Raw genomic sequence first — 14,695 nt, 5'->3', positions numbered from 1 at the left:
TGGGACAGACCAGGTAAAGCCTTGAAGTCTGGGCAGGGACTTTCTATGTGTGGAAGGAAGCCTTTGGAGATGTGTGACCTTTGAACCTCAACTGATTTCGGTTTTAAACAGATCAGTCTGGCTGCTGAGTAGGAGCGAGAATGGAAACCAGAAGACTTATTTGGAGGCTCTTAGAACTTTGGAAACTTTCCTGTTCTTGATCATGGCAGCCTCCTTTCAGGCCTTATTTTTATGTCACACCAGGTCACCTATCCTGTTTTCATTAAGTCTTCTTCCCTTGATGGCCCCTTCTGTACATTTCCCCCTTGACTGTCTCAGTTTCCTGATCTGCTCTAATGCACACCTTCCTTCCTTTGTACAGGTGTGTAATCTCTGTAATCAGATGGTTTCTTTCTTCCATCCCTGGGACCTAGAAAGGAAATCTATTTCAGAGAGTTGTAGATCTTCTTAGAAGGGGTCTCAGTAGAACACCTGTTTCAGCCCCTGCCTTCAGGCAGGCAAAGTACCCTTCCTGTTTTATAGGCCAGACAGCTGAGGTCTGGAAAGTTAAATGATGCGCAGGGCCTCACATCTGGTAAGTGGTGTAGGAAGGGCTGGAATTCAAGTCTCCTTCGTGTACAGTAGTACTCCTGGTGACCTGTGCTGGCGTTTGGTAGATGCTGGACTTCCTGAAATGAGAGGCCTGAGGCGCCTGAGAGAACAGCATCGTTGGCATCGTTCGTGGCGCTAGGTGATGTGCTTCTGAGGAAAAACATTTATTCACCTTTGGGGGGCTGATCTGAGAAGTTTGCTTCACTTTGGATTGTGACTTTCTTTTTCTCTGTGTGTGTGTGTATTTTTTTCTTCCAGAAGAAAAATTTGCCCAGGCCGTGTGTTTTCTGCTTGTAGACCTCTATATATTAACCTATCAGGCTGAGAAAGCTTTGCATCTTCTTGCCGTCCTAGAAAAAATGATTTCACAGGGAAACAATAACAAAAATGGGAAGAACGAGGTAAGTGTTCCAAGGTGATCAGACTAAATTTCAGAATGTGATTAATATTTGTGCTTATGAAATATTGTGTTTAATAGCTTTATTGAGATTTAATTCATGTTCAGTAAAATTTACCATTTTGAAGTGTGCAATCAGTGGCTTCTAGTGTATCCAGAGAGTTGTCTAACCATCACAGAGCATATCCAGAGAATTGTGTAACCATCACAAAAAGAAACCCTGTACCGCCAGCAGTCACTTCCTGTTCCTCCTACCCCTGTCCCTGGTGTCCACTGCCCCGTCATTGTGCCCAAGTGTGAGCTTCCCCTAAGGAGAGTTTCCTGTCACCGCTCCAGACTCCTGAGCCTGATTCTGTGGAAGTGGGACCTGGGCTTCTGAATTGTGAGAATTTGCACTAGGCCGTCGTGATGGGCTCCTTTAGAAATTACTGATGTACACTATAATTTAAAATATTTAAATTTGGTCAATTTTGCTTCACCCTGCAGACTGGTAATAACACCAACAAAGATGGATCGAATCATAAAGCTGAAAGCGGAGCTCTGATAGAAGCTGCAAAATCAAAGATACATCAGGTGGGGAAATGTTCAAGGGAGATGATGTGTGGGGGTCTTCTCCTGTGTCACGGATGAGGGGGCAGTGTCAGTGACGGGAAGCAGTAAATAGTGCAGGTGTGCGTGTTCACCGGCTCCTAAATGGAGTGCTTTAGCCGCACATTTATCCTTCTACGTATATTTGGCTTAAGGTGATAATGTACTATAATTTATTTTAATTATAGAAAGTTGAGAGGAGAGACCTGAGAATGTATTGAGCAATAAAATCAATTTGTGGAATTTAAAAATTCACTGTTATTTAGCCATTGATAGATAAGAATTGTTAGAATTTTTGCTTGGGATATAAACATAAATTTTATTCTAGCATGTTTTTAGTTTTTTAAAGTGCATTCTAAGAGGACAGTTAAAATGGGATATTTAAGATAATTTTAAACTGGTTTTTGCAAGTAGCTGGTGTAACTATATATATTGTGAACAGACTGGGTTTAATTTTCCTAACTAGAAAGTAAACCACTTCATCAAATGTAAGTTCACGGTAGTTCTCACATGCTAGCATTTTCCTTTGGCAGTATAAAGTAAGAGCTTATATCCAAATGAAGTCCCTGAAAGCTTGCAAAAGGGAGATCAAGTCAGTGATGAACACAGCTGGAAATGTAAGTTTCTTTTGGACTTGTATCTTATTTTTCAATTTGCGGTTTTTATGCCCTAAAACTTTATGGTTTGGACCATGGGTACTTGTGAGTTTTAAATCATTTATATTAGTCTATTACAGTACAGGAGCCCTGGTGGCACAGTAGTTAAAGCGACCGACTGCTAACCGAAAGGTCAGTGGTTTTAAACCACCAGCGGCTCCACAGGAGAAAAATGCAGCCGTCTGCTTCCACAGAGATTTACACAGCCTTGGAAACCCTATGGGGTCACTGAGTCGGAATTGACTCAACAGCAGTGGGTGGGTATTGTAGTACACCACCAGATATAAATTTTTATATTACATAGAGTCGTGAAGTAGTGGACATGATACATCTACAGTTTAATACATTTCTCACTTAAAATTTTGACAAACATTACCTCTTGGCATATACCTGTTGAGGAACTCTGGTGGTGTAGTAGTTAAAGCAGTCGACTGCTAACCAAGAGATCAGCAGTTCAAAACCACCAGCAACCCCCCAGGAGGAAGATGTGGCAGTCTGCTTCCGTAGGAGTTTACAGCCAGGGAAACCCTATGGGGTTGCTATGAGTTGGAATCGACTCAACGGCAGTGGGTTTGGTTTGATTTTATATAGCCTATAAAGCTTTATAAAGCCAGCGGAAACCCTGGTGGCGTAGTAGTTAAGTGCTACAGCTGCTAACCCAAGGGTGGGCAGTTCAGATCTGCCAGGTACTCCTTGGAAACTCTACAGGGCCAGTTCTACTCTGTCCTATAGGGTTGCTATAAGTCGGAATCGACTCGACAGCACTGGGTTTGGTTTTTTTTGGATAAAGTCAGCATTTTTAATAGGGACCTGTAGTATGTAAGTGGTTTATCACAAGTCACTTAAACGTTTGCTGTTATTAGATATTTAAATTATTTTAATTTTACACTCAAAACGTTTATTAAAGTTTAACTACCAGGTTGTAGCCAAAACCTGCCCCTTCCAAATAATTTTTGGCTTGACAGTACCTTCAGTTTGACTAGTGTTAGAGTATTTGAGATATAATCACCCCTTCCTTTCACTCCCTCCACCCCAACTCCTACTGATAAATAATCTTTAAGATAGTATAGGACAAAAAAAGAGCCCTGCTGGCACAGTGGTTAGGTGCTCGGCTGCTAACCGAAAGGTTGGTGGTTCGAACCCGCCAGCCTCTCCACGGGAGGTAAAAGTGGCTGTCTGCTTCCATAAAGATGGCAGCCTTAGAAACTCTATGGGGCGGTTCTTCTCTGTCCTGTAGGGTCGCTATGAGTCAGAATCAACTCGATGGCAATGGAATGGGTTTTTGGATTTGGATAGGGAAAAAACAGAATTGTGAATAATCTTGATGCTTTTTAGGAAGACTGCGATTACAAGTGTGAAATCATGAGAAAATATGGTTTTTAGTAGGCATAATTCAGGTAAATCGAGCCAGAGTAGCCACTGGGTCAGTACTCAAGTGATTTTTTTATGGAGAACAATCATAGCCTAGACCTGAGGAGGCTACGGGAGAAAGACAGTTGGCCATTATCAGACCTTTATGAGATGAGTGGTCAGACTGAGACTGGAGGGACCCCAGAGGTCATGGCCCCAAGACTCTCTCTTAGCCCAAAACTAAAACCATTCCCAAAGCCAACTCTTCAGAAAAAGATTAGACTGGACTGCAAGACATAAAATGATGGTGGTGAGGAGTGTGCCTCTTAGCGCAAGGAGACACATGAGGGTAAGTGGGCAGCTCCTGTCCGGAGGCAAGATGAGAAGGCAGAGGGGGACAGGAGCTGGTTGAATGGACACTGGAAATACAGGGTGGAGAGGGGACGTGTGCTGTCACATATAGGGAGAGCAAGTAGAGTCACGTAATAACGCATGTATGATTTTTTTTGTATGAGAAACTGACTTAAATTGTTAACTTCCACTTAAAGCACAATTAAAAAAAAAAAGTAGCTGTCACAAATAAGGCATCATGTTAAAAATACTTAGATGGGCACTTTCTTTCCTACTTGGAAAATAATTTGATTACTTGTATCTCTTTGGGTCCTAATGAAGGTAACGTTTGTATCCTAAATATAGGGAAGAACCTTTAAAATGAAGAGCCTAGTTTGTACTGTTAAATGGACTTCCAGTTAGTAGTGCAATAGATGAACACAGACAGTTGGTATATAAATGGTGTATTATTTTTTTTTTGGGTAGACTCTTATCTCTCTTTATAAGATGCTCTCTGAAGAATAGAACCGTTAGATTGAGTGTTGTGCATTTGAGCCTTTTGTGACCATGACTTAACTGATCGATTTATGCATTGAGCACTTGTCATTCCAATGGTACAATTGTGATCTCGCCTTAGGCATAGGAAAACAAAGTATAAGTAACTTATATTTTCTTTACAGTCTGCACCCTCTCTGTTTCTTAAAAGCAATTTTGAGTACTTAAGAGGCAATTACCGAAAAGCTGTGAAGCTACTAAATAGCTCAAACATTGCTGAACATCCAGGTTTCATGAAAACAGGTAAAAGAACATTGTGAAATTTTCCCATTTCTTTCCTGGATCTTTTACCCCTTGTTGCTTGGTTTTCTTCCTACTCTGTTCTTCAGGATGATTGATTTTAGCAATTTATGCTAATTTTTGATGGAAATATTTAAATCTTTCTGCTACAGATAATTCCTGGAATTTTAATTTATGACTTGTTTTCATTTTAGGAAAAAAACTCACTCTTTCTTTTTTTTAATACCAGCTTAGAAATTATGTCTGGGGCATAAGGTCCTTGGGCTTTTGCCTCGTGAAGTGAGATCTTTTTAGGGAACCTGATGATGGTATTTTTACTCTTTTCTTCCGTATAAAGCAGTGAATAATAAGAAAAAAAAATTTTTTTTTTTAATATGATGACTTTATTAGACCATTAACTATATCAAAACTCCCTCTGTAATAAAGTTGGGAAGATGACCACTCTTATCTGTTTTTTCCTCTCTTTAAGAGTCTTGATGAATCCCTTGCAGTTAACAGTAAAATTTGTGACTGTCACTTGGGTTTATATCACTGGTATTTTATAAGGATATTTTCTTCATTCAAAAAAATGAGGTTAAGCTATTGAAAATGTTTGTTTTGCACCAGGTTTAAAATGGAAATGATTAATAAGTTTTTCGGTTTTTGTTTTAGATTCTATTTAGGTAAATAGAGAGCACACACACTCAAACCTACTTACACCTTCCCCCGTGTACCCCTTTCATGCGGTAACATCATGGAGGCTGGAGAAGGGCAGTGTGTTGTTCCGTTAGAACTCTCTTGTGGGTATCCTTGTGTTCCAAGTACCCATATCTAATTCTGTTGAATTTTCATTTTTGATGTTTTTACTGTCACAGTTTTTCCTCAGAGACCCACTAATACCAAGCACTGAAATGACTCTCAGTATACGCTTCGAGGAACTTTTGCTGAAGACTTGTCTTCACTTAGATCTAAGAACTGATATTGTCAGTCTCTGAAGTGGAGTCGGGAGCAAGGAGTGTAGTTAACCAGTCAGCAGTTAGTGATGCCGTCATAGGGAAGTTTATAGTATGGTAGTATATTTCATATACTGATCTTCCTCATAGTTATGAATATGTCAACCTTTAATTTCCTTCCCATATGTAAACTTCAGCTTTTGCTGATGACAAAATACGGTTATTGTAGACAATTTGGAAAATTGTCCACAGTGCCACTACCTGGAAGCGACCTCTGTTAAACGTTTAGTGCATTTCCTGCCATCTGTATTTCTAAGGCTAATTTTCCTCCTTTTTAAATATGATCGTTGCTTAATTTAAAAATATGTCAGAAGCCAACCCTTACTTTTCAGCATTAAGCAATAAATATCCTGATTATTCCAACTCATAACGACCCTATAGGACAGAGTAGAACTGCTCCATAGAGTTTCCAAGGTCTCTCTGAGTCAGAGTCAACTCGATGGCACTGGGTTTGGTTTTTTTATCCTGATTATTTTGTCAATTTAATTCCACTGGTCTCATCCCCTCTGGAGCAAGGGAGAATGAAGAAAACCAAAGACACAAGGGGAAAGATTAGTCCAAAGGACTAATAGACCACAACTACCATGACCTCCACCAGACTGAGTCCAGCACAACACCCTTTTAGCTCAACACTGAAGTCACTCCCAATGTTCACCCTTTAGACAAAGATTACACAGGCCCATAAAATGAAACGAGACTAAAGGGGCACACCAGCCTAGGGGCAAGGACAAGAAGGCAGGAGGGAACAGGAAAGCTGGTAATAGGGAATCCAAGGATGAGAAGGGAGAGTGTTGACATGTCAGGGGGTTGTTAACCAATGTCACAAAACAATATGTGTACTAACTGTTTAATGAGAAGCTTGTTTATTCTGTAAACCTTCATCTAAAGTACAATTAAAAAAAAATTCTAAAATTAAAAAAAAAAATTATCTAGTCAGACTATTTTTTATCATTGAGGAAAATACAGATTTTCAGTCACTTGTTTTGGGATGTTTGAGAAGCCATTTAGAAAAAGAAAAATAAGCTTGGGTTGCTTTCATTACACCCATATAAAATCCAGAGAGATGAAGGATTCAAATGTAGAAATAAAATCACAAAAGCAGCAAAAGAAAACTTGGATGAGTATTTTAATTTTGTGAAGGGGAAGGCCTGATTAAACATAACCTAAAATCCAAGATCCATGGAGATTAGAAAAGAGTACTAAATTTGACCACATAAAAATATAAAACTTTTTATGATTAAACATATACACATGCATTGAACCAAGTCACAAGACAGATGACAAACATAGGGGTAGGGGTGGAGGAGTATATTTGTAACCAAATAGAAAAATAGGTTAAGGACTAGAAGAGACAGTTTACAGGATAAGAAATACAGCTGCCCAACAAACATGGGAAGACACTCAGCCGCAAGTGATATTTAAAGAAGTATGAATTAAAAGAATAGTGGAAGTCTAGGGTTTAACAAAAGCAGGATTTTATATCATCTGTTTTGTTCTATATATTCTTGCTATCCTTCATTCAGTATGTTTTGGCTGTTTCCATGAATATTTGTATCATTCCAGTTTCTACATAATACTTCATTGTGTGAATGCCATGCATATATGTTATGTTATTAAGTATTTTTTGTCTCTTACATTTTTATATCACTTGCCTATAATGATTAAAAATTAAATCAGAAAGAATTGAAGAGGCCAACAAAGTCAGTATGCAGATCTTTTTTATTTACTTTTTTAATAATTTTATCTCCTTTTCTAAAACGTTTTTTTAAATAATATTTTACTGTGTTTTAGGTGAAAGTTTACACAGCTAATTAGGTTCCCATTTAACAATTTTTATACAGATGGTTCCATGACATTGATTCCAGTTTGCACAATATGTCAGCATTCTTATTATTTCCATTCTGTTTGTTCTGATTCCATTGATTTAGCTTCCCTGCCCCTCCTTGCCTTCTCATCTTTGCATTTTGGTAAATGTTGACTGTTTGGTCTCATGTAGTTGATTTTTTAAGGAAGTACATTACTCACAGGTGATATTGTTCATTTTATAAGCCAATCTAAGATACAGCTGTTGGTTTCTACTGGCCTCAGTGCCAGCTTCACAGGGTATCTTAGGGCGATAGCCTCAGGGGTGGTTCTAGTCTCTATCAGTCCAGTAGGTCTGGTCTTTTTCAGGAGTTTGAATTTTGTTCTATATTTTTCTCTCATTCTGTCCAGGATCACCTCTTGTGTCCCTGCTCAGAACGATTGGTAGCATTAGCCGGGCACCATTTAGTTTTTCTGGTCTCAGGTTAGAAGAGGCTTTGGTGTAGGCTATTAATCCTATGGACTAGTTTCTTCTTTGACCCTTAGATTTCCTTGATTCTCTTTGCTCCATACAAGTAGAGACCGATAGTTGTATTTTAGATGGCTGTTGGAAAACTTTAAGACCCAAACATTAGTCACCAGACTGGGACGTAGAACATTATCTTTAAGAACTATGTTATGCCAGTTGACTAAATTGTCCCTCGAGATATTTGGGTATGTCTGGGAAGCCTCCGTGACTGTGACCCCTCTGTGCTTTGACGTATATATGGGTATGTGATAAAACTGACTTAAAAAGTAAGGGACTTTACGGAACTTTGGGTTATTTCCTGAATTTCCATGTGTGTTGAACTGTTCTGTAGGGACTAAGCAGCACAGTAAGTAGATTTAACCCATGCCAGCTAAGTGCGGCTCGTGTACGAGGTACCTGAATGGTAACATTTTTCTCTGGACGGATGTGTTTGTTTTCCTCAGGTGAGTGTTTGAGGTGCATGTTCTGGAACAATCTTGGCTGCATCCACTTTGCCATGAGCAAGCACAATTTGGGGATTTTCTACTTTAAAAAAGCCCTGCAGGAGAATGACAACGTCTGTGCGCAGCTGAGCGCGAGCAGCACGGATCCAGGCAAGTGCAGCGCTGGGGACGGCCTGTGTTCACTGCCTGTGGAAAGCGTGATTTTAAAGAGCGAGCACCTGGTCAGAATGCATGCCAGGTGTGCAAAGTTCACAGCGCTCCTGGCCAGCGAGTGGGCTCTAGGGATTTTTAGATGCTGCTGCTTTCAGTAGCAAGGTGTCAGGCAAGATTAAGATTTCTCTAGTGTGCCCAACTAGTTTTTATTGTAGCTCCCTTTCCGGGTTTCATGTGTGGTAATTGTTGGGAGCACCTGGCAACCTTTAAGCAAATTCCTGAAGTTTATTCCTTTAATGTTTATTTTATATGGATTCCTGGTCTGGAATATTTAAACAATTATTTAGCTATTTAAAAAAAAACTAATTGATGGACAACATAGCCAGAGTCACCAGCAGCCTTGTTTTATTAAGACTGTGAGACGTTTGCATGAGTGAGTGGGCCATAGTCATCATAGCTGTGGTACATTAGTTTTTATTTCTGCAGTAAAGTCCCCTAACATGAAAGTTAAAAAAAAAAAACGGAACATTCCGAAACCCGTTGAAACCCGTTGCTGTCAAGTCAGTTCCAACTCACAGCGATCCTGTAGCCAGAGGAGAATATTCCTACAGCCTCTAAAAACCTGGAAACAGTGGTGGTAGGAGTGAGAGCGGGTCCCACCCCTGGCTTTGCCTTTCTGGAGCGTTGTTGCCTGAGGAGCTGGCAGGTACAAAGAGACATCTCTCTCCCTGCCAGCACAGACAACGACTGTGCTCAGGAGATGTTTTGTGGGGTCAGGGATGGAGACCAAGGGGGAGAGCTATTACACTTTTAAATCAGGGTTATTGGTAGAGGACACGGTGAACTCTTAGTTCTTAGTGGGATAAACGTTTCCATTTTAACTTATTGTAAATCTAAGAACATATTCTCACTTATCTAATTTTTGTCACTAGGCAAAAAATTTTCGGGAAGACCCATGTGTGCACTACTGACAAACAAGAGGTACGAGCTGCTGTATAACTGTGGGATTCAGCTTCTTCACATCGGAAGGCCCCTCGCGGCCTTCGAGTGTCTGATCGAAGCGGTTCAGGTTTACCATGCAAATCCCCGCCTCTGGCTGCGCCTGGCTGAATGCTGTATTGCCGCCAATAAGGGGGTGAGTGCCATGTGAATATCTTTTTGAACCCCCACCCCACACCACTTGTTACATGGAAGGCAAACAATACCTGGGAATATAGAGGACCTCAGCCCCTTTTTGGCCCTTTGTGAATTTATAAAGTTAGCCTTCTGTTCTTTAACGTTGGGCTAAAAAATTCAGCTTCCCAAAGTCATTTGTTAGCATCCAGGTTCTTGGTAAGTATGGAGCATGTATCAGCAGTTACGTTACAGAGTTGAAGCCAACGAGAAGGTCAGGTCTTTTGGAACAGTGGTCTTCCAGCTCCTGGGGCAGGGACCACGCCATGTGCTAGTGTGCGAATGGCGTGTGCACCAGGCCGTTAGAGAAGGACTGCTGATAACCTGGTGAGTATGGAGCCAACAACATTAACCTGCGTTGCCTCCCATGCCTGGGGCTTTTACTTTGCTTCCAGTGAATGATTTAGAGTTTATGGATTACCGGGCTGTGTGTCTGGCATGCGTCTGTCCACAGTGACTATGAGAAACAGGCCAGCTTACAGTGGTGCCCGTGTCTATTAGCTCCAAGTGGCAGTTGGTAGGTGCCTTTTGAATCCCACGTGGAGAAGTCGGTGGGAGGGACGGGAAAGACAGGTTGCATCAGAATTACCAGATGTCCCTATCACCCCGTTTGCTACCCACCCAGCCTTTGTTGGACCCTGGTGTGTGGGAACTGGGGAGGCATGGTGTCCTGAGGTTTCTCCTAGCATACCTGCTGTAGGTGATTAAAATGCCGAGACTCTTCCTGCTGCTGCTAAACACCACTTCCTGAGAAGCAACTGCAGCAAAACCTGTAGCGACCACGGCAAACGCTGGAACCCCTGTAAGGCAGAACCTGTCAGAGAAGGAAAACAGAAATACAGCAAACTTGCGAGAGCCGGAACTCGCCAGGACTGCCTTGTTTTTCCACGTCTTGCAAGTTTTCCACCTTTGACAGGGTGCAGTCTTACCACTTTTCTATTGCTCTCTTTTAGTGAAAAATACTCAAGTTTTCTTTGTCTGGTGGGTTTCTGCCCTACACAGGTTTCGGCTGTCACAGGTTGTACTCTGTTTTCTGCTAATAGCGATAGAAGTGTGGTAAGACTTTCCCTGTTAAAGGCGGCAGACTTTTGAGACCCAGAAAAACAAGGCAGCTCTGCTGAGTTCAGGCTCTCTCAGTGCACAAACACTAAGGGGACTGAAGAAGTGCGGCTGCCTAGCAGTTTTCCCACATTGCACTGAGGTAGTTTATAATCTGAGCACCCCACTAGGGGCAAGAGATGAGCTATGTCTTTAAAAGTCTTGACAATTTATTTAATTGTACTTTGCTTTCTGAAAGACGAATTTCTTACTGAATAATTTTTTAATTAACTGATGATCAGCAGTTCTAGGCAGAATTGTACTTTAAAAAAAAATTTCTAGAAATAGTTTATTCACTTTAACCTATTCATGAGCTTAAGTCTTCAGGACCTTTATTTTAGACAGTTATTGGAAACCATAGAGTTACTTCTTACCGGGAGTAGAGAAATAAATAGTAAGATTTGATGTATTCTTTTAAAATTATTTATTTTTAGAAATATTACTTCTAGAATTGTGTTCTGAGGATTTTATTAGACTTACAAGGGTTTTTTTCCCATTGTTCTTCTAGAAAGCTCTTAATTTGTAAATTTGCAAAAAGGATAGAGATGACTTTTGATTACCAGAACACATACCATCTGTGCTGTTGCTAGAAAACTTGCCATACGTAATTATCTATGTTTGTGCTTTTTCTCATTAAAAGGTTTTAAGCCAAAAAAACCAAACCCGTTGTTGTCGAGTCGATTCCGACTCATAGCAACCCTATAGGACAGAGTAAAACTGCCCCATAGAGTTTCCAGGGAGTGCCTGGTGGATTCGAACTGCTGACCCCTTGGTTAGCAGCCATAGCTCTTAACCACTACACCACCAGGGTTTCCATTCTGGGGGAAGGTCCTTGTTTCTTCTCAGATTCTGCCTCTTGGTTCCTTGGAGGTCTTCATGTGACATGGTCTCTGTCTTCCCGCATCTCTACTTTTTTCTCTGTGCTTTATCTGCTCACTTTATACCTCAGAGGTGATTGGCTTAAAACACACCCTACACTGAGATGGCCTCATTAACATAACAAAGAAACTCCTGTTCCCAAATGGGATTACATCCACAAGTATTTAAAAAAAACAAAACCAAACCCATTGCCAGTAAGTGGCTTCTGACTCCTAGCGACCTTATAGGACTGAGTAAAACTGCCTCATACGGTTTCCAAGGAGCAGCTGGTGGATTGAAATTGCCGACCTTTTGGTTAGCAGCCGAGCCCTTAACCACTGCACCACCAAGGCATCTCCACAAGTATAGGGCTTAGGATTTACAACACAAATTTTGGGGGAGCACAGTTCAGTCCGTAACAGGAGGTCATTTTGTCCTGCTTTCCTGTTTGTGTTTCAGACGTGGCAGAGGCAGGACATCCACTTACCTGGGCGGTGTATAACGTATGAGAAACGGTCTCCCGGACAAAGACGTTGACCCGGTTTTAGGGATGGTGTGCAACCAATTTAAGAAAAGGCTTTTTAAAGCACATAAAATGTACCGTTTGCTTTTCTGAAAAAACTTCAGATTTGTTATGCTCAAGCACAGCAACAGTGGTGAGGATGGCGCAGGACCAGGCAGTGTTGCTCGTTCTGTTGTACATACGGTTTCATGAATCAAAACCGACTCGAGGGCCCCTAACAACAACACTCCCCCAAGGCTTGTGAAATATTGATTATTTTAATTATGTATGACCCTTTTACATCAAAACTGATGTGGCTATTAGTGTATCATTGAAGGTGTGGTGTGTTACTGTGGGTTTTTTAGTTTCATTTCCTCAGGTCTGGTTTCTTTTTCTCTGTCCTATCTCTGGATATAGCCATCTGGATTGGTTTGCATGGCCTTAGGGATAAGTCATTATAAATTCATCACAGCCACTAGGAAAAGAGCTCGGAATGGAGGTGCTCAGTAACGGGTCAGAGTGTCCACTTCGTATCGTTCATTAATACTGCTTGGCTGCCTCTATGATACAAAGTTAGTTCTCATCAGAGCAGTTTTGTTGTATTTTTAAGGATTGTGTCATGTGTATGTATGTGTGTTTGTATACATATGTACACATATATACGCATACATACACACGTACACGTGGCACAATGTTTACGTATGTGTATGTATTATATATTTTAATGCATACACAAGTGACTCTTTGTTTTATTAAAACATATATGGAAGTGCAACTGTAATAAGATACATTAATAAAAAAAAAAAAAAAAACATTGCTGTCGAGTTGATTCTGACTCATAGCGCCCCGATAGGACAAAGTAGAACTGCCTCCTAGGTTTTTCAAGGAGTGGCTGGTGTATTCAAACTGCTGACATTTTTGGTGAGCTCTTAACTACTGCACCACCAGGGCTCCAAAAAGATACATTGGGGGCACTAAGTAACAGTACAGGGACATTTGTGTTTAGGAAAAGACTTACTCCAGGCCCGAGTTTAGCTCTGCAGGGCTAGTTGATCATCTCTGGCTTGTTCCTGTACATGAAGGTCTTTATCTGGGATTCCTTCCACCAGCAGGTAAATCAGAGACTGAGAGTGAAAGGGGAAGACCAGGAATATGGTCATCATTAGCCTCCTGCAGTGAGATAACGTATCTTAGTGAAATATCATATATATACACACACACACGTAAGTAGTTTCTGCTATTTGCGTGTGTGTGTATGTATGTATATAGCTTCCACTGTTTTCAGTTTAACGATGACAGGGTTTTAATTTCCTAGATGGCAAGAACTGCGTCCATGTAATTCTTAACATACGTAGCTTGTTAGAGTTTGTATGTTAGCAATTTAATTAACACTCCCGATGACACAGGAAACGACCTGTGTCCAGGAAGTGGAGCTGCTTCCTTTTACACTTTGTGTTTGTGGCTCTCTTATTTTCCTTACTCTGGTGTCAAAGTGCCTGGAACACGGTGCATGGGGCCCGGGATGTAGAACATTGTAAATAAATGTTTGAGTCATTCTCGAATTGCTTTTTTCCTTAGAATTCTGTCAGATCTCATTGTAATAAAGTGTAACATACCACATACCCTCAGCCTCACGCACTGTTTCCGCTGACACCAAACATACTTCTTTGTCACTGGAGATTCCATGTCGCTGGATACTAAGATCTTTATTACGTTTAGAATAAGTGTAAAAAGCCTTGCATCATTTTTCATAGCCCGTCTTGAAATTCCCTCAAATTTATTGGAAATTATTTGTAATTTATAGACTTCAGAACAAGAAACGAAAGGTCTTCCAAGCAAAAAAGGCATCGTGCAGTCTATTGTTGGTCAAGGCTATCATCGTAAAATAGTCCTGGCGTCACAGTCGATACAGAACACTGTGTATAAGTGAGTATCTGGCAAAGAGAAATTGTGTGTACGTGTCGTGCTGTTTCAGTAACGTTTCTTAAAGTAAGCTTGGGATGTGTCACTTCGTAGGAGGAACTACTTTATAACTAGGTTTTATTGCTGCTTCAACTGACAGACCCCCATACGTAGGTCTGTCCGCCCACAGTCAATGTTATCTGGCTTGTGACTGGTTTATTATTTGAGAAACCACTTTAGCCTATTCTATGCTGTTATTCACAATGTCCAGAAGAGGGCATCTTGGTGTTTCTTTTTTATATACTTTTGGTTGTCCTTACTGCTTTTCATTTAGATATTTTCCCTTAGTCCCTAGGAACGGCAATGTGTTAAAGCTAATTCCTAGTATTAGAGGGGAAAAAAGTACTAACATATAAAGCAACCAGTATAATATAGAAGTTGTCACATATAGACCCTTCAGCTAAACAACTTAAATGTGAGCGTCTTTACCTTGTATAAAGACTCCAATTTGAGTTGCTATTATTTCTCAAGTAGG

The 14,695-nt window shown here is 40.7% G+C and overlaps 1 protein-coding gene across 4 annotated transcripts in view; it reads left to right on the top strand.

Annotated features, from left to right (window-relative positions):
• The window catches only part of CNOT10 (CCR4-NOT transcription complex subunit 10), a 62,973-nt gene that overhangs the window by 23,338 nt on the left and 24,940 nt on the right, over positions 1 to 14,695 (top strand). For all 4 annotated transcript variants that reach the window (XM_049871181.1, XM_049871179.1, XM_049871178.1 and 1 more), the window contains exons 5-11: positions 850 to 992; positions 1,475 to 1,561; positions 2,110 to 2,193; positions 4,593 to 4,710; positions 8,475 to 8,624; positions 9,560 to 9,762; positions 14,063 to 14,184. In XM_049871181.1, coding sequence (XP_049727138.1) covers positions 850 to 992; positions 1,475 to 1,561; positions 2,110 to 2,193; positions 4,593 to 4,710; positions 8,475 to 8,624; positions 9,560 to 9,762; positions 14,063 to 14,184 — 907 coding nt within the window. The remainder of the gene's footprint in view (positions 1 to 849; positions 993 to 1,474; positions 1,562 to 2,109; positions 2,194 to 4,592; positions 4,711 to 8,474; positions 8,625 to 9,559; positions 9,763 to 14,062; positions 14,185 to 14,695) is intronic.

The sequence above is a fragment of the Elephas maximus genome, chromosome 27, assembly GCF_024166365.1.
Source record: "Elephas maximus indicus isolate mEleMax1 chromosome 27, mEleMax1 primary haplotype, whole genome shotgun sequence".
Lineage (NCBI taxonomy): Eukaryota > Metazoa > Chordata > Mammalia > Proboscidea > Elephantidae > Elephas > Elephas maximus.
This window is presented reverse-complemented; position numbering and strand designations above follow the sequence as displayed.